The 24,168-nt window shown below is 34.5% G+C and overlaps 1 protein-coding gene across 6 annotated transcripts in view; it reads left to right on the plus strand.

The window, feature by feature from the left end:
- NME7 (NME/NM23 family member 7) overlaps nt 1–24,168 on the plus strand; it is a 229,686-nt gene that overhangs the window by 43,297 nt on the left and 162,221 nt on the right. For 4 of the 6 annotated variants that reach the window (XM_003824616.5, XM_055111833.2, XM_063604074.1 and 1 more), the window contains exons 3-5: nt 916–1,082; nt 14,105–14,215; nt 20,970–21,020. In XM_003824616.5, coding sequence (XP_003824664.1) covers nt 916–1,082; nt 14,105–14,215; nt 20,970–21,020 — 329 coding nt within the window. The remainder of the gene's footprint in view (nt 1–915; nt 1,083–14,104; nt 14,216–20,969; nt 21,021–24,168) is intronic. The other 2 variants (XM_055111848.2, XM_063604075.1) reach the window with 1 other exon arrangement.

The raw sequence follows: 24,168 nt of genomic DNA on the forward strand, positions 1-24,168 counted from the left end.
TTAATGTCAAAAATAGGAATTTTTTGTTGTTGTTGTTAGAAGACTGAAGTGGGGGCTGGGCGCGGTGGCTCATGCCTGTAATCCCAGCACTTTGGGAGGCCGAGGCGGGCAGATTACTTGAGGTCAGGAGTTCGAGACTAGCCTGGCCAACATGGTGAAAACCGATTTCTACTAAAGATACAAAAAATTAGCCGGGCGTGGTGGCACATGCCTGTAATCCCAGCTACTTGGGAGGCTGAGGCAGGAGAATAGCTTGAACTCAGGAGGTGGAGGTTGCAGTGAGCTAAGATCACGCCACTGCACTCCTGCCTGGGCGACTGCATGAGACTCTGTCTCAAAAAAAAAAAAAAAAAAAAAAAAGACTGAAATGGGATTATTCATGTTTTGGATAAGAAATAAACAATAAGTGATTATAGATAAGGATTATTATGGTCATAAATACGTCCTCATTATTGAAAGCTGTTATTGCTACAAAAAGTCAAATTGAAGAGGCTCAAGCTAAGAGACTTCTGTTTCTTTGTGTTCTTTCACTGGCAACACAATTTTAACAAGTAGATCTTTTTGGTATTGGGATTTTGTGTACACAAGAAAGCAGAAATTTGGGTGTATGACTCTTTCTTTAGCATTTTGTAAGGACTACTTTGCTGAAATGATTTGGTAATAAACAAATCTTTCTATTCAGGTTTTTAAGAGTATTAAATTTGTAATAAGAAGCTTTTATGTTATTGCCAGATTGGATTAGGAAATATGGAAGTTATTAAAAATTATGATTTATATTTGTAACAAAAAAGAAACAGAATATAACCTATCTTTGATAAGACAGAATTAAGAATTATTTCTACCTTATGATAAGATTAACTTTCCTTATTCATAACTTTTTTTGTTTGTTTGTTATATTGTTGTGTCTGGTTCTAGCATGATGTAAAGAATCATCGCACCTTTTTAAAGCGGACCAAATATGATAACCTGCACTTGGAAGATTTATTTATAGGCAACAAAGTGAATGTCTTTTCTCGACAATTGGTATTAATTGACTATGGGGATCAATATACAGCTCGCCAGCTGGGCAGTAGGAAAGAAAAGTAAGAAAACAATTATATAATCTTTTTACATGCTCTAACTTTGGGTTCAAAGTCAATCTGAATCAAGACTGGGAGTATGTAACCATATGAGGATGGATAGGACCTGGAAAATGGTTGTCTTCATTCTGTCTTTTTCTTTTTTTCAATTAAAAAAAATTGATAATACCATAGTTGTGCATGTCTCATCTGACTTAATTCATGTTTATGTCTCCTGTGGCACTTAGCACATCTCCATCCACACTGCAAGCACCTTGTCTGTATTAGCTGAACGAATTAATGAATCACAATTTAAAATCTATGATCTATTCTTTCTTTTTTCCATTTTCTCCCTGTTTTCAAATGATGATCTTTGATCTAGTTGACCAGGAAGTTTTTGCCTAGATTGTTTGTAACTAATGCTGCCTATTCTCAAGTTTTGTTAACAGATATATATATATATATTTATATCTAATAGATGTTGACCAACGGATCAATTGAAAAATGACAATGTGAGTGTTGTAAAAAGGAAAAAAGAAAGAAACCATATAAAGAAATTGTGATACAGGGAGACTGATGTATCTTATTCATAACTGTATCCCTAAAAACTGTTGTAGTGATACCTCAAACAGTAAATTATTCACAGAATGTGACCCACAAAAGTTTGTTAAATATATGAATGAATAAATTTATGTCATCGAAATGTCTGGAGGTACGGTATGTCTAAAGGAAGAGTTTCCCACTGGCTGGCATCCCCGCCTCCCTATCTTCCTCCCACTGCATGTAGCTCTTTCTGTGAGAGAAACTGTGACATGGTGCCTCCACATGTGTCCCTGTTCTTCTCTCTATTGTTTGTCAAAGCTGCATTCATCATTCTTTTTCTCAGTTTTGATTTAGAAGAGATACAGTCATCTGTAAAAGAGGCTAAGAAAAAAAATGGAAGAGAAAGAACAACTTGTAGATACAGCTGAAAATTAGACTTATAGAAAACAAGAAAACAAGGATTTTTGATGTTTTCCTTCTGAATACTGATTTTCAGTATTAGCAAGATGACATTTTAATTTTCAGTCTCTACATTTATGAATTTCAACTTTCTGAGACTAGAATTAATTATATTTGAAATGAAATTTTAATTACTTTGTCATCTTTCTTGGCTCTAGTTTCTGTAGCTTATATTTTGTATGGTTTGGGGAGATTTTTTTTTCCTGTAGAGTGATTGGTGCTGTAATTAAAATAGGGATTATTTGTAGAAGTTAAGGCTGTATGTATAAAAGGCCCCAAAAATGATTTAATTCAATAGGGAAAACAAATCAATCAAACTGTTTTTTGAGATCTACTACTCAAATGACTAGCTGATTGCCTAACGTCTGAGTCACTCTTATAGTAATATGATATCTCTTTCTGTGACTTCCATAGTCTTTCTATATAAGCACTTTATAGCTCTTGAGGTGATTGGATTCTTAGTGTGGGTGTTAGTACACAAATGGTGATGGATCAGAGGGGTGGTGAATGCCTCATTAAAAAGGAAGACCAACGACTCTCTTTGAAATAGGACAGAAATTTCAGGTATTAGATAAATAAATAGGAATCTTTTAATGTTATGAGATCTTATGTAAAAGTCTTTGGGATTAAAGAAATGCCAACCATAATTCCTTTATTTAAAACTCATAAATATGTGTAGCATTCATTTATGGAGCACATACTATATGCCAGACACTATGATATGCACTTTACATACACCTCAGTTCAAGACTACTTTATTTTATTTAATTATTATTATTTTTGAGGTGGGGTCTGGCTCTGTCACGCAGGCTGAAGTGAAGTGGCATGATCATAGCCCACTGCACCCTTGACTTCCCACGCTCAAGTGATCCTCCTATCTAAGCCTCCCAGGTAGCTGGAACTACAGCCATGCACCACTATTCCTGGCTAATTTTTTGGTATTTTGCTAGAGATGGAGTTTGGCCTTCTTGCCCAGGCTGGAAGACTGCTTTAAATTTTTATTTAAACTAGCAAAATAAGTGAGTTAGGGAGTCAGGGTTAACAGTCTGACCTAAGAAAAATAAAATAACAACCATAAAAATTATAATTTATGTATTTTAACTATGATTTGACTGAAGCGAATGTTGTTAAATCTATTTTATAGAATGGGTAAGTAACTTGTCCACAGTAACACAGCTAGAAAGTAAAGGGAAACCAGAAAACCATGTTTTGTTTTTCCCTAAAATTCATTCTCTTTCTACTAAACCTCTAATTAATATGCTGGCAAATACTGTTGAATGGGACTGATTTTAAAACAGGATGAACAGAAGAATTCTATTTTAATGTAAAAACAAATTGGAAGTATTTGGGCTTTATATAGTTAATGAAAATGAAAATATATGTAGTATATATTTTACTGACTCAAATTGATTCACCATTTTCTCTTCTTATTCTTTCTTAATTGCATATGGGTTAGTAAATCCAACAACCATTTGGGTGATTTAAATAAACTTCTTCCAAACCAAAGAGTTTCAAAAATTTATTGTTTTATTTAAATGGCAAAAAGTAAGCATATGGAAATATGTGTGTATGTCTATCAGCGTTCCACAGAAACACCTTCTGTGTAACAACTGATTTAGTCTAGTTCTCAGTTTGTATAGTGTTGAGAAAAATTTATGAACCAATTACATTTTCAACTCTTTTCTTTCTATAGTAAAGCCTGTAGTGGGGAGGATGAGTGAAATTGATCCCCATGGAACCTATCAGCTAATTGGGGAGCAGTTATCCAGATAATTTAATATAATTCAGCTTAACTCATAAACTAGCTTCAGCTTTCCAATTCCCTTTGACTGTAGATAGAAATCTGACATTTGATTCACATTTTTATCCTCTCTTTATAAAGATCCTCTAATCAAATGGATAAAGGTTACAAGTTGTCAATGAGTCAGTCTTTGATTTTAATTTTAGCTAGTAATTAATTGATGCTTTATGATTGTTGTTTAGATGTAGAGACACGATACAATTTGTGTCTTTCTAAAAATTTATTACCTCAAACCAGAAATAATTAAAGTTTTCATATGATGAGTCAATATGTATATGTATGCATGTGTATGAATGATAGAGGAATTTTATATGAATAGACAGCTATTCCCCATGTGATAAGTGAGGTATTAAATGTTTACTTTGATAGCTTATATCTTTAGTAAGAAGTTTATAAAAATCAATGAAAAATAATGCCAGTATCCTATTTAAAAATCCATTAATTTTAAGTACTGAGCCACATATTTACATTCAGCAATCCTCATTCCTTTTGAGTCTCAGCCAGAAAGCAAGCCATCTAATCAAATTAAAGGGAGAAAGGCATCAGTAGGTTGGGTGAACAACATTATAGTAGATGTTAAATACATGAAATTCTTGTGCCCATCTATTAACTTTCAGTGAAAGGAAGACCCCACTGTTTTTCAGAAGAAAAATTATGAAGTCAACTGTGTGTATAATCTTTGATCCCAAGGTCTAAGCCCAAGTTATTTGAGGCTCCATCACAGCAGGAACTCAGTCACAGTATGCATTTTCCTGTCCTCTTGGAGATGTACTGAAATGGTATGTGGATAAAAAAACAAGCCATATTTTAGGTGAGACCTGTGCTTGGAAGGGGCTTAAGAATACTTCTCCCTGGAGGTAGGGAGATTGACCTAAATAATTTTGAACTAAATCACCTTTTGAATTTTTAAATACAGCCCAAAAATTCCAAGCATTTGCTTAATTGATAATTTTTTAAAAGCTACTGAAATAATACTTTATATATTTTCTAGACTTATGTAGTTTAACAATTCTTATGGATGAACATACATTTTCTAATATTAGAATTTGACTCATATGAACTATACATTTTTTATACGTGAAGATTTGGCAGTATCATCAGATATATGTTTGAAGAAATTTCATTGGAAGGAAATGTCATAAAATCTTGGCTATATCAAGTTTGAAACAACTTCAGTGTTCAGGTATTATATAGTTTAGCAGGATTACAGTATTGGGATATCATAATGTATGAATGACTTAAAAGACATTTTAATTTTAATTTCATTAAAATTAATTTTAATTAAAATTAAATTAAAATTAATTTTAATAATTGTAATTTTAATAAATACAAAAATGTACCTCTTCTGTTCTTCCATCCCAACTGGAATAAATTAAGTTTAGAATACTTTAAAAATTATTATTCTGTCTTCCCCTGGTTGTTATGGCACTTCACCACCGCTACCCCCACCACTGCTTCCATCTCTATCTCTCTGGCAATTTTTCTGAGTCATTCCTTCTCAGAGGCAAAAAAGACTCCTGGTATTCCCCAGGGTTCTGTTCACGGCCCTTTTTTTCTCATTCTATATACTCTCCCAGGGGATTCTATGTACTCCATGACTTCAACAATGTGTTGCTTTCCAAATTTATGTCATCACCCCAGCTGTAAAACCATATGTTTAAGCTTTTTCCTGAACGTTTCTATGTAGATTTTTCACAGGAACTTAAAAATCAAAAATTGAATTAATTGACAAATTCAAAATTAAATTAATTCTCTTTCATTGAAAAACCTACTTCTGTATGCACTAACACAACATTCACCTAATTATATACTTACAAAATTGGTGGCTGTCCTTGAGTTCCATATGTATTTTATCCCTAAATCCACATGGGGACCTAATCTTACCAATTTACTTGTCTCCTTCATAAATCTCTCTTATTTCTCTTCTCTTTTTTATCTTTTACATTCCTCCTTAAAACAGCTTCTTGTCATCTCTTGAGCTCAGTTAGTCTCCATTCTTCCCTCCAAATTACTAACTGATGAAGAACTAACACAGGAGACAGATGTAGATCAAAATATTAAGTATTAATTTTACTTAGGCTGTCTTGTGAAAGCTGTGTTTGAGAATGGTTGAGGCTTTCTTTCTATTCCTATTTCCTCTATCCCTTACACTGATCTGGAACTTGAGGCCTGCCTGAGGAAAAGTTGGATCTACAGAACAAACTAAGGGCATACTTGCCCAGGGTTCTCATCCTGCCTCCCAGCCCATGGAGCACAGGAGAGAGAGCACTAGAGAGAAACAGGCTTCCACTGCAGGTGCCGGACTCTGATTCCAATGTGCTTAACATGTGAAAGCAGGAGAACAATACGCTATCCCTTACTTGTACACTATCCCCTACTTGAGGGCCTGCAGGTCTGAGAAAAAAGAGGTAGGGCCACATATAACCAGAAACCCTTAAATATGGCCAGACATGGAGAAGCAAATGGAAGAAGTAGAGAGAGAGAGTACTTTCTTATGGGAACAGGGATAGAAGTTACTTTACTCATGAGGAGCAAGGGTACACATTCCTAGTTGTTTTCTGGGTTTTATACCTTTAAGCCAATTGGCTGCCATGCTCTAGTAGACTATGGCTACTTCTCGGGGAACAGACCAGATGAATATTAGTTTAGTCTTGCTCTCACCTTTGGGAAACCTTTCCCTCAATACCAATTACTGTTGCTTTGTATATTGTCCTAGGACCAGTGGTGAGCAGTTGAGTTTTGGCTGCGGAAAGGCACTCTAATGCCTTAGAGGAATACCTTAGTTCAGTAACAGAGGCCTTGCTAAAAACTCACCCCCAATCTTTCTCTCATCTTTACTTATCTATAGTATCATTGTCTAAGATGGCATGCTACTGATTATACGATAGACCCAACAACAGTGTAACTGCCTCCCAAATAATACAATGAAGAATGCCTTCTCATTATTAAATTCCCAGGGAGAAATTGATATTTTTTTCTGTAAAATAAGAATTCTGCCTTTCCATTCTACAATTCTCAGTCATATGGTCCTTGGTCAGTTAACAGATTAGAGTTGAATTTCCTTTTCAGCTCCAGCTTGAGCCATCTTTCCTTAGAAAGGGTTTGATTGATAGTGTATTTGGGTTAATTAATATCTTTTTGCCATCTCTTTTATACTTGCCCTGTTATGCTTTAGATATGTCTCTTGTAAATAACATATAGGTTTTTTTTTCAATTAATCTGGAATGCTTATATTTTCATTGGTAAAGTTAATACATGTACATTGAAATATGCTGTGATTATTGTTATTTTTGTATATGTTTCTATTTTACTGTTTTCCTGTTTTTCTATTTTTTCTTCTTGCCTTTTCTTTGGATTAGTTGAAGAAATTTTTCTTCCTCTCTTCAGTTTTTTTTCTATTATATGGTTTTCTATTGAAGTTATAATAAATTACCACCAAGTTAGTCACGTAAACAATACAAATTTATGATCTTACAGTTCTGTCAGAAGTCCAATCAGATCTCATCAGGTAAAGATCAGGTGTTGATAAGACTGCATTTCTCTTGAGGCTCTAGGAAAGAATCAATTTCCTTGCACATTCCAACATCTTGAAGCCATCCACATTCCTTGGTTTGGGGCCACCTTTCTCCATCTTCAAAGCCACCAATAGCAGGCTTGAGTCCTCCTCACACTGACATCTCTCTGGTTCTCTAAAGCTAGGAAAGATTCTCTGACTTTAGGGACTCATGTGATGAGATTGGGCCCAGGGGAATAATCCAGAATAATCTCTACTATCTCAAGGCCTGTAATCTTAATCACATCTGCAAAGTCCTTTTTGGCAGGTGAGGTAATATATTTATACGTTCTGGAGATTATAATGTGGACATTTTTGAGGGGTAGTGTTATTCTGCCTACTATATTCTCTGTTGCTTTAGAGGTTATGTGATTTTTATACTTGTTCTTTATTGGTTAGGCTTGAAATTTTTTCATATATTTAACTTACAGTTCTATAATAATATGGCTCTCTCCCAAGTCATACAACAAGATTAGGACACTTTAGCTCTAATCTTCTCTCTTAAATCTTACATAGTTTTGTTATTATTGTTGTTTTTGGACATTCAGTTTTTTTGCCTGCATGTTAGACATTCTTTTATTTATTTATTTATTTATTTTGATAGAAGCAACATTTGCTTAGATTTACCTAAACATTTGTTCACTAATTTTTCTTGCATATCAACCTGTCCTTTTAGAATATTTTCTCTTCTTGTTATTCTTCATTTCTTCATTGTAAACTACCCGTTTCTTTTTAATCTGCACGTTTTTTATTTTACCCTCTTTCTTTAATGATACTATTGCTAGACACACAATTCTAAGTTGATGGTTATTGACCAATTTTCTTTATTCCCCTTTTCTGCTATTAGTAGTTACAGAATTATATATTCTATCAATTTTTAATATTTTTAATATATGCAATTAAGGGTATAAATTTCCTTCTAACTGCTTATAACTATATCCTATTATTTTTGATATGTAATTTTTATTCAATTTGAAACATTTTTTACTTTCTTTGTGTTGTCTTCTTTGGTTTATTATTTATTTAGAATTATGTTTATTTCCAAACATATGGAGATTTGTTTATTCTCTTTTTGTATTGGAATCTAGCTGAATTGCATGTGTCTAGAGGACATATTCTTCATGATTTTTGCCTTTCAAACTGGTTAAGATTTGCCTCTGGCTTAGAATAGTCAATTATTAATGATCTATGTGTGTTAGAAAAGAATGTTTAGGCCAGGTGTGGTGGCTCACGCTTGTAATCCCAGCACTTTGGGAGGCTGAGGCGGGTGGATCAGTTGAGGTCAGGAGTTGGAGACCAGCCTGGCCAATGTGGTGAAACCTTGTCTCTACTAAAAAATTACAAAAATTAGCCGGCCGTGGAGGCGTGTGCCTATAGTCCCAGCTGCTTGGGAGGCTGAGTGGGAGAATTGCTTGAACCCGGGAGGTGGAGGTTGTAGTGAGCTGAGATGGCACCACTGCACTCCAGCCTGGGTGACACAGCGAGACTCCATCTCAAAAAAAAAGAAAAAAAAAAAAGAAAGAAAAGAAAGGAATGTTTAGTCTGCAGTTGTTTTGTATAGTTTTATATATTTATTCATTAGGTGAAGTCTGTGAATTGTGATGTTCAAATCTTTCACATATTTACTAATTTTTGGGCAGCTTATTCTATCAATTGCCAAGGTTTTATTAAAATTTTCTAATGTAATTATCATTTGTCTATTTCTTCTTGTAGTTATGTTAGTCTTTATATTATAATTTTAAGGGTATGTTACTAGGTGATTTAAATTGTTATATCTTCTTGGTAAGTTGAATCTTTTATTACTATGAAGAGACCATCTTCATCTCTAGCAATGCCTTTTACTTTAAACTGTACTTTCTCTGATATTCCTATAGCTGCACTGGCTTTCTTTTAGTTAACATTCGCATGGTATACCTTTTCCATTCTTTTTACTTTAGATTTTCAGTATTCTCTTCTACGTGTGCCTTTCATTAGTTTTTGTTTTTGTTTGTTTGTTTTTTATATCTTTTTTTTTTCTTTAAGTTCCGGGATACGTGTGCAGAATGTACAGGTTTATTACATAGGTATACATGTGCCATGGTGGTTTGCTGCACCTTTCAACCTGTCATCTAGGCTTTAAAATCCAATCAGATTATCTTTTTAAAAAAATTTTTTTATAAATACAGTTTTATAACCTGCATCTACTGTAGAGCACTTATTTGTAACGTAACTACTAATATACTTGGCTTTAACTCTGACATCTTATCCTGAGCTTTCTTCTCCTGCCTGTTTTATTATCTTATTTTTGATTGTTCGGATTGCTTGAGGATTTTTTTCATCTATTTTTTTTCTATATACAGTTAGTATTTACACTAGAAACTACAACATATGTACTTAACTTGGTAAAGCTTAAATCTAATTAATATTTTCACCTTCCTTCTTTAAAATCTAAGAATCTCAGAAGACTTTAGCTCAATTTTTGTTGGGATTTTTGCTGAATTATATGCTGTTTTTGTTGTGTATTTTTTTTGTTTTTTTTCCATGAACCTAATGATTTACTATTATTGTTTTATGTAATGAGTATTCATTTAGGTTTCTTCACTTTTTGCTTTTTATCCTTTCTTTTATCTCAAACCTTCTGTTTGGGATTATTTTACCTTTGCTTAAATTACATTTTTAAAAAATATTTTCCTTTTGAGTGTGTTTACTAATAGAAAAGTCTTCCAGTTTGCACTCATCTGAAAATGTCTTTATTTCACTTACATTCATGAAACTATTTTCTTATCTCTGTTGTATCTTTTTGTTTCTCTGTGCTTCATTCTGAATTTGCTTTCTTCTGTCAAACCCTTTATCTAGTTCTCATTTTCATTATTGTATTTTCATCACAAGATATTCTAATATATTCTTTTTCAGATCTGCTTATTCCATTTTGTAGCTTACAGTTTTCTATTACCTGATAATGTTTTGTAGCTTGTCTTTTAGTCCTTTAACCATAGTTTGCACAGATATTTTACAGTTTTTCTCTGATTATCCTAGTATCTGAAGTATTTGTGGGTCTCTCTCTTTTCTTGTTTCTCCTGGTTTTCCCTCATGTTGGCCTTTTCCCTCTATGTGTGTATGTGTCTGTGTGATTATCTTTCTGTATGATTGCCATGTGTGTATGTGTGGGTGTATTGCATATATGTAAATAATATATGTGAGATATGCATTTTCATATGAATTATTTGAGGTACAGGATGACATTACTTTCCTACTAGGAGGGAATTAATTGTCTTTGCTTCTGTCTTTTTCCCATAGGCATTAGCAGTCTGTATGATTGGTAGTTCAAAAATTCTAAGTTTTGAGACTGCTTAGATGATGTGAACTTGTATTGCCATTCAAGACCTGGTTGTTTCTGATTCACCTTAAGCGGGGGTGGTGTAGCCTTTGGGTCCAAATTGTTTTAGGAAGGATCATCTCTTGGGTTCTGTTACCCTTTCCCAATGATGTACTGCAAATCAAAGTTCAGATTTTCCAGATAGGCAATGCTGTCAAGTCAAAAACAACTTTCATTCTTACTTTTCATTCTTTTGGTTTTTTTTTTTTTCACTTTTGTCCCAGTAATTATTTATGATCTAGTCAATTTATCTTTAATTTTTAAAAGATTTTTTAAAATATCAACTTTTTTAGTTTTTGGTGGAAGAATTGTTCTGAATAATTTTGCTGTTGTTGCCAAGCAAAAGTCTTGATCACTGAATTTTCCACCAAATTACAGGTGCCTCATTTGAGACAGTTTTCCTTTATCCATGGGGCAGATACACACTTTATGCTTGTAAACGAAGTATGAGAAAAACCAAAAATTTAGCCTTGATGTTTAGAATAGGTTTACTTTTAGAATAGGTTTAGAATAGAATATTTACTTAAGACAAATATGAATCCCATATAGATTAAAGTTTACATATTTATTCTTTTTGGTCAATGGCATTTAAAGAGTCCATAGCACTGCACTATCTAAGATGTTTAATAGCACTGTACTATCTAAGACTTTATTACATAGCAATAGCACTATACTGTCTGGGACATTTATTGTACTGCAGTCAGTCATCTTTCTCAGAAATATATTTGCTGCAATTTTTGCTCAGAACCTGATGGTATATGAAGACATTTATTGCATAGCTCTGTGAGAATTGTTATTTTCTGGAAATCTATATTCTGGGTTCGTGAAGGCTGGCCATACTGTTTTTTCACAAGAAGTAGTTACCGTGTATTGCTAAGAAGTTTTAATCTTAAATAGTGGTTTTTATAATGTTTTGTTTTCTTTTGAGAATATCTCACGCTGCATCTTACAGTGCTTGCCTCAGTGCAGGCAAGAGGATTACTAAGTGGTAGATTGTTACACTGATGGCTCTCAATGAATCATACCTTGTGGTTTTCTCTCACAATGACTCTGAGCTTGACCACGTGACTTGCATTGGCCAAAGAGATGTCAGCAAAAATGACTCAAGGGGACACTTGATAATTGCCTGTACATTGGTTGATGTGTGGTGGTATTTGAAGAGGCCTGCTCTAGCCTCCTTAAGGACCACAGGAAAGAAAAGCCTAGTTGTCTCAGCTGAGCACAGCCCCCAGCTGGCCCACTAGCTGAATACAGCTGTGTGAATGATCCTAGGTGAAACCATTGTACAGCCTACCTACAGAACCTTGAGAAATTGTTGTTTTACGCCACTACATATGTGGATGGTTTGTTCTGCAGTTACAGATAACAGAGATACTACTGATATATCTTTGTCACCCTATTGTTTCTTCATGTGCTATCTTTATTTTTAAATTAACACATATGATGCTGATCTCTCTCTTATTTTCCCTCCAAAATACAATTTACTATTACTTACTGAAAAATTAAGCAGCAAAGACATGACAGAGGAATTTATTTAGAGTTATTTATCACATAGTCAATCCTTTGTCTCTTGTAGGCATTTAAGAGAAAATCAGATTACATTTTAAGCTGTTTGTCAATTTTAGACTTTTCACATTGCTTCTTGTTTATAGACATTGATGACTACTGCCATGTTTTATTTTTTCTTTAAGAGCCATGGTCAGTGAAATGTTCTTCCAGAGTTTAGCATAAACAGTTTATAGGTTAGTCTGGATTAAAATATTTAAATAATATGAATTAAAAAGTGAAGAGTTTTAAGAGTGTTTTCAATGAAGCCAGACAATATAAAGTAATATAACTGACTCATCTGCTTTAAAATAAAGAAAAACATTATCTGGTATAATTTGTAATAAACACACTAAGATGAACAATTTCTTTTGTTATTACAGTTTTAAAACTCAGCCATAAGCTATATCCAATTTAAGTAAGGATATTTGATTTTTTTTTTTTTTTTTTTTTTTGAGATGGAGTCTCGCTGTCGCCCAGGCTGGAGTGCAGTGGCGCTATCTTGGCTCACTGCAGGCTCCGACCCCCGGATTCACATCATTCTCCTGCCTCAGCCTCCTTAGTAGCTGGGACTAGTAGTAGCCCGCCACCTTGCCCGGCTAATTTTTTGTATTTTTAGTAGAGACGGGGTTTCACCGTGTTAGCCAGGATGGTCTCGATCTCCTGACCTTGTGATCTGCCTGCCTCGGCCTCCCAAAGTGCTGGGATTACAGGCGTGAGCCACCGCACCCGGCCAGGATATTTGAATTTTATCCTGAGCTAAGTTTGTCTTATTGGTGAAAAAAATCCAACAATGAAAAGACCAACCTTTCTCCTTTTATGGATTCCTTGAATTAATGCCAGTGTTATAAGAACAATTGGAAATGCAGAGGGGAAAGTAGCAGCAATTCTTTATCACAAAAGCAGAATTACTCCAGCTAATATAGTTTTTATGTTGCATTTGCAAATAGTATTCTTGAGGATTTGGTGATGATGCCCCTTTTTAATAATATTAATAGTAACATTATTTGTGATGTGGAAGGACAGACCTAGGAGTCTGGTAAACTGGGTGTTTTGTCTTGAAAATGTTGCTGAGCAGCTGTGTAACCTTTGTCATGTTACCTTGGTAGGCCTAGTTTCCTCATTAGTAAAATGAGGACACTCAGGTGATCTTCATCTCCAAATTTCTCTTAATTCTGAATCTTCAGAGGGGGAGAGTGGAGAGTGCATTGTTCTGATGTGTCCTCCTGGAGAAGAACATGATTTTAAAAGTTAGCATGTTGTTACATATTCATATACACTGTTGTATAAGAAGACATTTGATTCTTCATGCAGTCACCCATGTTATGAATAAAGAATCAATAGAAGAATTTATAATTATTTCCAAATCAATGTTGAACTGACTATATAGCATACATATGTTGAAGTCTAAGAGACCAAAAACCAAGCTCATAATATATTTAATGCAATGTTTTAGAGATTAGTCCCTTGTATAAAATGTATTCTAAGAAATGGAGATTCTAAATGCCTGTGTTTTCTCATTTGGATATATTAAAAATAACAATTTTAGTGCTTTTTTTCCTAAGCTTCTCCCTCCCCCAAGTTTAGTATCTAATTTTGATGTTCATGGGAAAAATACTAAGCTTACTTTGTGTAAGTTTTTAAGGGATGTCTTTAATACACTTTTCTATACAATTAATTTCAAATTTTGATGATCTAGGATGATTGTTGAGAATACTGCTGCTTGGGAATTATAAATAAAAACTGTTGAACTATTTTTATTTGCAAACTTATTTTTTGTTTCCTTATAGAACGCTAGCCCTAATTAAACCAGATGCAATATCAAAGGCTGGAGAAATAATTGAAATAATAAACAAAGCTGGATTTACTATAACCAAACTCAAAATGATGATGCTTTCAAGGTAATTTTTTTTAATCATTTTCAGTTATGTAATGTCTGATTCCTTTTTAAAAAATCATTTTCTGTCTTTCTTGTCATTGTTTAAAATTAAAAAACCTCCTATTGAATGACAAAGAATAGAATAGTAACTTAACCAAAATGGGAACTGACAGGAGTTCATCTAGAATGTTACTGACAAAGCCGGCCCCCTAAAAGATTTGATCTTTTCCTATTCAGTGTCATGAAGCCCATATACAAAACCGAAAGTGAGTATTAAGCAGTGCAGGCTTTATTCAGTGTCTGTGGAATTGAGAAACAGGAGCGTGGCTCACAAATCAACTTCTCAACTAGTGAGGGGTGAGGGGGTTAAAATAAAGGATTTCTCTAATAAAGGACATGGAAAGCAAGAGGAGCAATATGCATGTCTTTTCTGGAAATTGGTGGTGAACTTCCACCAGTTTCACAATTGATGGTGAATCGCAGTGCTGCTTTCCTTTTTGTCTTTTTATGGCCTCTTCCGGTCATTGTCATGGCGATTTTCAGCTGTCATGGTGCTGGTGGGAGTGCCATATAGTATGAAAATGAGATTATAATGAAGCCCGAGGTCTTTTTGATGTCATTTGGTTGCATATCTTGGTTCTAACCAGTCTTAACTGGTCTGGTTGTAAAGGGAACCTTTTATTGCAGAAGTCCTGTTTCTTAAAGATAAGCAAAGTTAGGACAGGGTAGAAATTCAGCTGTCATGTAGGCATTACACCAGGCAACAAAAAGAAAAAGAAGAAAGAAAAGAACAATAAGACACCAAGTAATCAGATGCATAAATAACCACTGAAGTCTAAGTAATTAGGAGTTGTCAAATTATGCATGCCTCATTTAATTATTATTGTCTTTCAAAACCCCATCTGCTTTTATAACACCAGTGCTTGATAATTATAATCATTTCTTAATATATAAGGATAACACACTGTATAAAATTAATAGAGGAAATGATGTCTGATTATTTTTATTTGACAAGAGGATTTACTGTTGAGATTTCCAAAGATGATGCATTTGGAAATGTTTACATTTAGCTCTTCTTATTATAAATAATAGGCAAATATACCTATTTATTTTTTACCTAGATAGGTAAATATACCTTTCTAACAAGCAATCCAACCTGTTTGACCAGATATTTTCTAAGTTATTTAGTGAAAATAAGACTTATACATTTACTTATCCCTTTCTATCATGAAGTAAGTAACTCTAACCCCATAAGAATGGCAAGGAGAATATTAACAACGTACAAACAAAGGATAGGGAAAACCTTCTCTTCAGTTTTTTTTAGAGATCCTTTAGAAAAAAAACTAATGATTTTTCCATGATATTGGACATTTGTTTTTAAAAAATTTCCTACCAAATGGACAAAGCAAAGACTGAAACATTCTGGAAGATGAAGAAGGGAGAAGAGTATAGGACAGAGGCCTTTGTTTCCTGGGATCACCCTCTGGTTGGCTGAGTGTAACACAGAGTGTCTCTAGGGACAGGAATGTAGCAGTTAGGCAGATCTGGCTCCAATAGTGTTCTTATGTTTCTCCACTAGTTTTTGTTTGTTTTTGGTCAGATATCTTCTTAATGCTTCAATAAATCATTCATTTCTGGATTTATTCCATGGGTCAGTTGCATTTTTGTTTCTGTGAGAGCAGGGACAATGGGGAGCAGTAGACATTCAAGTCAGCTTCAATACATCTGATTCCGAGAAACTTTAACACAAAACCCTCCATTTTACCCTGACAATGACATGTTTAATTGGAATTTTTCTCTTATGTATGATCTCCTAGTTTACATATTTTCTAGAGAGACAGGAGGCTTACATTTCAGAGCACAGTATTTAGACCAGATTGCTTGTAACTGTGCTACTTACTAGGTGTGTGACTGAACAGTTGACCACTGTGTTTATTTCTTCATTTGCAAAATGGGATTTTTTTTTTTTTGAGATGGAGTCTTGCTCTGTTGCCCAGGCTGGAGTGTAGTGGCACGATTTCGGCTCACTGCAACCTCCACCTCCCAGGTTCAAGCAATTCTCCTGCCTCGGCCTCCCAAGTAGCTGGAACTACAGGAGCACGCCACCACGCCCGGGTAATTTTTGTATTTTTAGTAGAGACGGAGTTTCGCCATGTTGGCCAAGCTAGTCTTGAACTCCTGACCTCAAATGATTCACCCGCCTCAGCCTCCCAAAGTGCTGGGATTACAGGCATGAGCCACCGCGCCTGGCTTAAAATGGGATTTATAATACTACCTATCTCATAAAGTTGTTGTGAGGGTTACATGAGTTTAGTGTCTCTATACTTCTAGTGTCTAATGACTTGGTATCTAACTTCCTGTGGTAAAGATGCTACTTGTTTATCATAATGGCCCTATAGCACATGAAGAAAGATGCTAAAACCAGCAAACACTTCAAGAGCACCATAGGGCGTACATTTGCTAGTTTCTTTGAAACCTTAAGTCTTGTTAATTCCACCCATGCCTTTTGAAATACTTCATTCTTTGGAGTACCACAGATGCAAGCCCTTCTAATTACTTGTTGACACACCTGTTCATTTGTAGTTATGCACTTCCTTTTCCCATAGTCTTCTGAACACAAATCTCTTACCAAACCATTTTCACTGGCCCCTCTGGAAATCAAGTTTCATTGTGAACAAATATCCCTATGTCCATAGTGTCTTAACAGAGTGTATCTTTGCCCGCACATTTTTAGTTTAGTTGAAATCTGACCCTTCTCCAGGGATATTCCTTTCCTTTTAGCCCTGTAGGCTGCTCACTCACAAATGTTTCTTGTGTCACAGGGTCATGATATAGCGTATTTTAGCTCTCTCCTAAAAATCTCTACTCTTCTTCATCCTTGGAAATTCATGTTATTTAGTTGTTTTACCATCCACTGAGCCTCATTGCCATTCTACAGTTCACAAACTCCACATTTGTTAAAGATTTGGGCACTTTGTTTATAGTCTCCTTCTATTCCAGTGTCTCCTGACAGTTGGGATGACTTCAACATCTCTGTCAGTGATCATCCAGGGCTCTACTCTATTTGCTTTCCCATCTCAGTGACGGTCACTATGATTTCAATTAGGTATTCCTCCAGATCCTTGCTTTTTGTTTTTTAAAAAAACGTGGTCTCGCTTTGTTGCCCAGGCTAGTCTCGAACTGGCCTCAAGTGAGTCTCCTGCCTTGTACTCCCAAAGTGCTAGAATTACAGGCATGAGCCACTGCATCCAGCTTGTTGTATGTTATTTTCTTTACAACTTTACTTGAGTAGTCCCATGCATGTCCATATGATCACCTACCACTTACTTATAGATTAATTCCAAATACATCTTCAGCCTTGACTTCTCTCTACAACTGTCAATCTGAAAGTGATCCTAGATTCATCTTGCTGCTCCCGCATTCCTCATACCTACCTGATATATAAATATTTTTACTTCTGCTTTCTGTATATCTCTGGGAGCAATTCTCTCCTTATAATTCCTATTGCAGCCCCTTAGTTTAGGCATCTTATAGGCTCATATTCAGGCTTTCAACGTATCAACATAGGCTACTGACTGATTTGTCTACTTCTTGACTTACTACCTTCTATTCCTTGATGGCTCATTTCCTACCTCAAGATTGCTCCATGCCATTTTCTTATTGCCATTAGAATGAACCTCATAAAATGAAAATTTGAACATGTTACCATTCCCTTCCTTAAATCCGTCAGTGGTTTCCCGTATGCAGGAAAATATGGTCAAGCAGACAAGCTCTTTGATAGAGTATACAAGACTCTTAGTCATCTGTACTCACCTACTGTAATAGCTCTAAGAGGATACTTAGGTTTCAGTTCCCTAAACATGTTGTGCTTTATCGCATCTCAGTTTTCTTGTACATAATATTGTGCTGTCTTGAATGCTCTGCCTTGTCTTCTGTCTCATCCATTCCTATTCATCGTTCAGAACCAACTCAAATGTCTCATGGAAACTAATTCCCAAGAAAACTTAACTGCTTATCTAATCATTCATATCACTTCATATATTTTTATTAGTATGTTGAGCTTGAGATTTCATCCAATTTATAAGCTAGGAAGTTACCTGTAACTCTTCGATGGATGTTAGCAGATGACATGAGACTTCTGGGTCAGAGACAAAAGACTTTATAATGGTAGAGCAAGCAGCATGAGCATTGTGTTTATATTGGTTCTCCTTGCCTCCATATCCTACAGGAATAAAATGACCAATGCCCAGGTGTATACTGTGTATCTAGAGGGTGGCATCACAACTGAGGAGGAGTGAGCTTGGGTTACCAGCTGTTCCATTAGCAAGCAATAAACAGGCCTACTCTTTATACTGAAGAGAGGCTTTACCTTATCCCTCAAGGTTTCTTGTTGCAAACACAATCCTGAGAAACGACACCGATGAAGATCAGTCAGGTCCTTGCATTCTTGGCATACCCGATAAGACAAGTTAGAAGAGAGAAACTCACCTGGAGGAATTTCTCACAATGTATGCATCTTTTCTAAAATTGTTTGTTCAAATGTTGGTTCCCCCATGATGACAATATCCAGAAGATAGCTGCTGAGTTCTGTATGACTTTGTATTTCTAGTTCTTGGATCAGTGCCTCAATCAAGGTTGGCATTAAGTAAATATTTCTTGAAAGGGTTAACGGATAGATCTTTGTGAAAGAATGGTTAGTTTCTTCATAAAAACACAACAAAACATAACAAAACAACAAAAAACTTCTCTAGATAGTGATTCGCTTGTTAATACCTATTTCCTTCTAAACCTTTAAAGCAAAGAATTAGATAAGAATGATGGGAAAAAATTTATGAACTCTCATCGTGGTTTCAATTTTAGATTTTGAATGGAGATAACTATGGAATCAGGGACATGTTGGATGAAAACAATGAAACATTTTTAGTAATGGATTGAGGTTTTTCTTTTCAATGATGTTAAAGATTATGATTGCTTTTTCCTTTCTTGTAGTTCAGTTTTTTGCGTTTGAAAAGCTTAGAATTGGTTGTTTTAGTATTCTTCTGCTAACTCTTCTAATTTACTCTCCATGTAAGTTTTTCAGTTATTCAGTTTTACCCCATTTTAGGCTGTAATGCAGTATATACATATCTCTTTTTTTGTGAGTTTTTCTCTTTACCCTCTAGAATGTTGTTCTGCAGTTAGTAGTAGCAAGAGCATAAGCAGTCAGAAATTTGCAATCAGAGAGCTTTGGGTTCAAATCTTCTTGTCTTGTCCTTACTAGCTTTGTGAACTGGACAACTTATGTAACCATGCTGAACTTTATTCTTTTCCAATGTAAAATAAAGGTGATCACACCTATTTCAATATATTGTTGTAAGGAATAAATATAATAATTTAATCATGGCTATAATTGGCTCTAGAAAAATTTGATTTTTTCTCCTTTCCATGTCTCGGGATGAATTTTATTCTCTATATTGGCATTACATATTTCATAATCTCTTCATAGCCAAATGAATGTTTAAGTACATTTGGTTAGAATGAGAGTATGCGTGATATAACTTGTTATGTAAATTCATTTTGTAATATCCTGATAAAATCTTAAAAGCATTGCATATCAAATGAATTCTCAAGCCTGAAAGGTTGATTCTTTGCTAGGGAACAGTTTCCAGTTTTAAAAGTAGTTAATGTTTACATATATTTGTCACATACTGTGAACCCAGTTCAAAGCCTTTAAGAAAACTACACAGTGTTAGGAGAGTCATCTGGTTTGCTTTTAAAAAAAGCTTTTTAGACTTTTTAGCTAATCAATTTGAAGTGCATTCTTTTATTGCCGCTGTAGATATTCTTTAGTGGTAATATAAATGTAAAAATAAATCCCTGTTACAATTAATAAACTCTGAATTCTAAATGTTTCCATATTCTCCCCTTTTTTAGTGATGTCAGTTAAAGCATTAGTAACCAATAAAATAAAAACATATTAAGATACATAATTTCTCAGGCAGCTTTTAAAAACACGACTGTAGTCTTTCCTTTGGAGAGACCTAGCTAAGAAAAAAAGCTATAAACATTAAATTAAAATTCTAGCCTAAGCTCTTAAATTTAAAGCCTGTGGAAAAAAGTGACAAATTTTTAATTAGAAGATGGCTTTGCATTTTTTTGATGCAACTTATTTAGACTTTAAAGAACAAATATTCTCACTGGTCAAATATTAACCTTTGTTTCTAGAATGTTCAGGATGCTGTGTAAAAAGATGGATAAGGCCAGGTGCGGTGGCTCATGCCTGTAATCCCAGCACTTTGAGAGGCCGAGGTGGGTGGATCACCTGAGGTCAGGAGTTTGAGACCAGCCTGGCCAGCATGGTGAAACCCCATCTCTAGTAAAAGTACAAAAATTAGCTGGTCATTGTGGCACACGCCTGTAATTCCAGTGACTTGGGAGGCTAAAACAGGAGAACTGCTTGAACCCAGGAGGTGGAGGTTGTAGCGAGCGCCAAGATCGTGCCACTGCACTCTGGCCTGGGTAACTCAATCTGAAAAAAAAGAAGAAGATAGACGATATATAACATAAGTAGAAAAGTAAATATTGCCTCCTACATTAATTTTTATTTACATTGATATTACTCATACTTAAAAAATATTTTGAAAGAGTGGCTTTGACAGAATATTTGGTGAAAAATTATTAATTAAAATATAAATTAGTATAAATTGAGAGGATTTTATCTTAATTTTATTAATGTAAGCTAAAATAAGTGTTTTCTTTTATAATTCTTAACTATTGTCATTTTGATTATTTTATAGGAAAGAAGCATTGGATTTTCATGTAGATCACCAATCAAGACCCTTTTTCAAGTAGGTCCTTAATTTGGGGATTAGTGGTATGTAAAGGAGGATATCCTAGAAAACTATGGAGTTACATTTGTAAAATTTATTACATGAGAATAATCTGTCAAAAGGGCCATAGCAACATCTTGCAACTGCACAGAATTCTAAGAATTACATTCTCTTTTTATTAAGTAAGAATTCCTATATTTTATCATTAAAAATCTTAAAGTTTAATCAGTTGCAAATAGAAAGATTTGTTTACATTACAAGAAGGATAACTTTTAAAATTTTTGGTTGATTAAAAATAGAGTGATAATTATATTTGATGTTCAATATTTTTATTATGCTTTTGTGTTTTTGGGGCTTTTAATTTTTTTAATTTTTATTTTTTATGTCAACTTTTACTTTAGATTCAGGGGGTACATGTGCAGGTTTGTTACCTGGGTATATTGTGTGATGCTGAGGTTTGGGGTACAATTGATCCCATTACCCAGGTACTGAGCATAATACCCAATAGTTAGTTTTTCAACCCTTGCTCCCTTCCCTTTCTCCCACTCTAGTAGTCCCCAGTGTCTGTTGTTGCCATCAATAGATATTATTGTCCATGAGTAGCCATTATTTAGTTCCCACTTATAAGTAAGAACATGTGGTATTTGGTTTTCTGTTCTGCGTTAATTTGCTTAGGATAATGGCCTCCATCTCCATTCATGTTGTTGCAGAGGCCATGATTTCATTCTTTTTTATTGCAGCATGGTATTCCATGGTGTATATGTACCACATTTTTTTAATCCAGTTCACCACTGATGGGCGCCTGGGTTGATTCCATGTCTTTGCTATTTTGTATAGTGCTGCAGTGAACAGGCAAGTGCATGTATCTTTTTGGTAGAAAGGTTTGTTTTCTTTTGGATATATAGCAGTAATGGGATTTAAGGTTCAAATGGTAGTTCTGTTTTAAGTCCTTTGAAAAAACTCCAAACTATTTTCTACAGTGGTTGAGGTACTAATTTGCATTTCCATCAACAGTGTATAAGTGTTCCCTTTCTCTACAGACTTGCCAGCATATCTGTCGTTTTTTGACTTTTTTAAAAAAAAAAATTCAACTTCTATTTTAGATACAGGGGGTACACATGCAGATTTGTTACGTGGGAATATTGTGTGATGCTGAGGTTTGGAGTATGGATCCCATCATCCAGGTAGTGAGTATAGTACCCAATAGGTAGTTTTTCAAACCACCTGCCTTCTCTCCTCTAGTAGTCCACAGTGTCTATTATCCCCAAATTTGTGTCTATGTGTGTTTAATGTTTAGCTCCAACTTGTAAGTGCGAACATGCAGCATTTGGTTTTATGTTTGTGGATTAATTTGTTTAGGATTATGGCCTCCAACTGTGTCCATATTATTGCCAAGGACATGATTTTATTTTTTTATGGCTGTGTAGAATTCTGTGTTATATATATATATATACCACATTTTCTTTATCCAATCTGCCACTGATGGGCACTTGAGTTATTTCCATGTATTTGCTATTGTGAATAGCACAGCAATGAGTGTATGAGGGCATGTGTCTTTTTGGCAGAATTTCTTTTCCTTTGGGTATATACCCGGTAATGGAATTGCTAGGTTAAATGGTAGCTCTGTTTTAAGTTCTTTGAGAAATATCCACACTGCTTTCCACAATGGCTGGAGTAATTAATATTCCCACCAACTGTGTACAAGCATTCTCTTTTCTCTACAGTCTTGCCAGCATGTTATTTTTTGACTTTTTAATAAAAGCCATTCTGACTGGTGCGAAATGGTATCTCATTGTGGTTTTGATTTGCATTTCTCCGATGATTAGTGATATTGAGCGTTTTTTCATATGCTTATTGGCTGCTTGTATGTTCTTTTGAGAAGTGTGTATTTATGTCTTTTGCTCTTTTTTTAGTGGGGTTGTTTCATGCTTGTTTGATTATTTAAGGTCGTTACAGATTCTGCATATTAGTCCTTTGTTGAACGCATAGTTTGTGAATATTTTCTCCCATTCTGTGGATTGTCTTTTTACTCTGTTGCTAGTGCAGAAGCTTTCTGTGCAGAAGCTCTTTAGTCCCACTCGTCAATTTTTGTTTTTGTTGCCATTACTTTTGAGGACTTAGTCATAAATTCTTTCCCCAGGCCAATGTCCAGAATGGTGTTTCCTAGGTTTTCTTCTAGGATTCTTATAGTTTGAGGTCTTACTTTTAAATCTTTAATCCATCTTGAGTAAAGTTTTGTATATGGTTAAAGTTAAGGGGCCAGTTTCTTTCTTCTGCTTATGGCTAGACAGGTATCCCAGCACCATTTATTGAATAGAGAATCCTTTCTCCATTGCTTATTTTTGTTGACTTTGTCAAAGTTCAGATGGCTGTAGATGTGTGGCTTTATTTCTGGGTTCTCTATTATGTTCCAGTGATCTATGTGTCTGTTTTTGTACCAGTACCATGATGTTTTGGTTACTGTAGCCTGTTTTACTTTTAAACTATTTTGGTAGTCTTGTATACGTAAAGCAATGTTCATGGAACCTTTCTATTTTAACTAGTTTGATATATATTTTGTTCCTTGACATGGAACAGATAATATATGTTACACTTTATATATTCTAAATATTTGACATGTAATTAAATTTAAGTGAATATTTTGCATGCTCATATTACTATTACTGTTGCCAAAGAGTGTTTACACTTCTAATAAGAAAGAATGTTATATCAACCAAACTAAATGGCCACAGTGGACATGTTATTTGATATCCTGCACTGAGTAGTGGGTTTTTAAAAAACGTTTTATGTAAGAAAATTATTATGCTATAGATTATTTCAAATCAAGCATTATAAAATATTCCTAAGCCTTCTTAGAATAGCTATATACACTTTCCTAGAAAATTGGTGGAAATTATCTTTTGGTATAAACTTTGTATATGTTTATAGCATTAACTTACAACTCCTAGTCTAATGATTTATGTGTGATTTGCATGCAGTAAATTTTATTAAAGGAATGAATTAACTAGTTGTCTGTTAATGAGAATGATGTAACAAAAGACTAGGTGAAGTAATTAAATTTTCATGAAGCAGTATCTATGATCAGGCACATCCTTCCCTATATTGTTACATGCCATATTCATAGGCTTATTCGATTGTGTGTTTTGAGAATTTTGTATTAATAGGG

The sequence above is a fragment of the Pan paniscus genome, chromosome 1, assembly GCF_029289425.2.
Source record: "Pan paniscus chromosome 1, NHGRI_mPanPan1-v2.0_pri, whole genome shotgun sequence".
NCBI classification, from domain to species: Eukaryota; Metazoa; Chordata; class Mammalia; order Primates; family Hominidae; genus Pan; species Pan paniscus.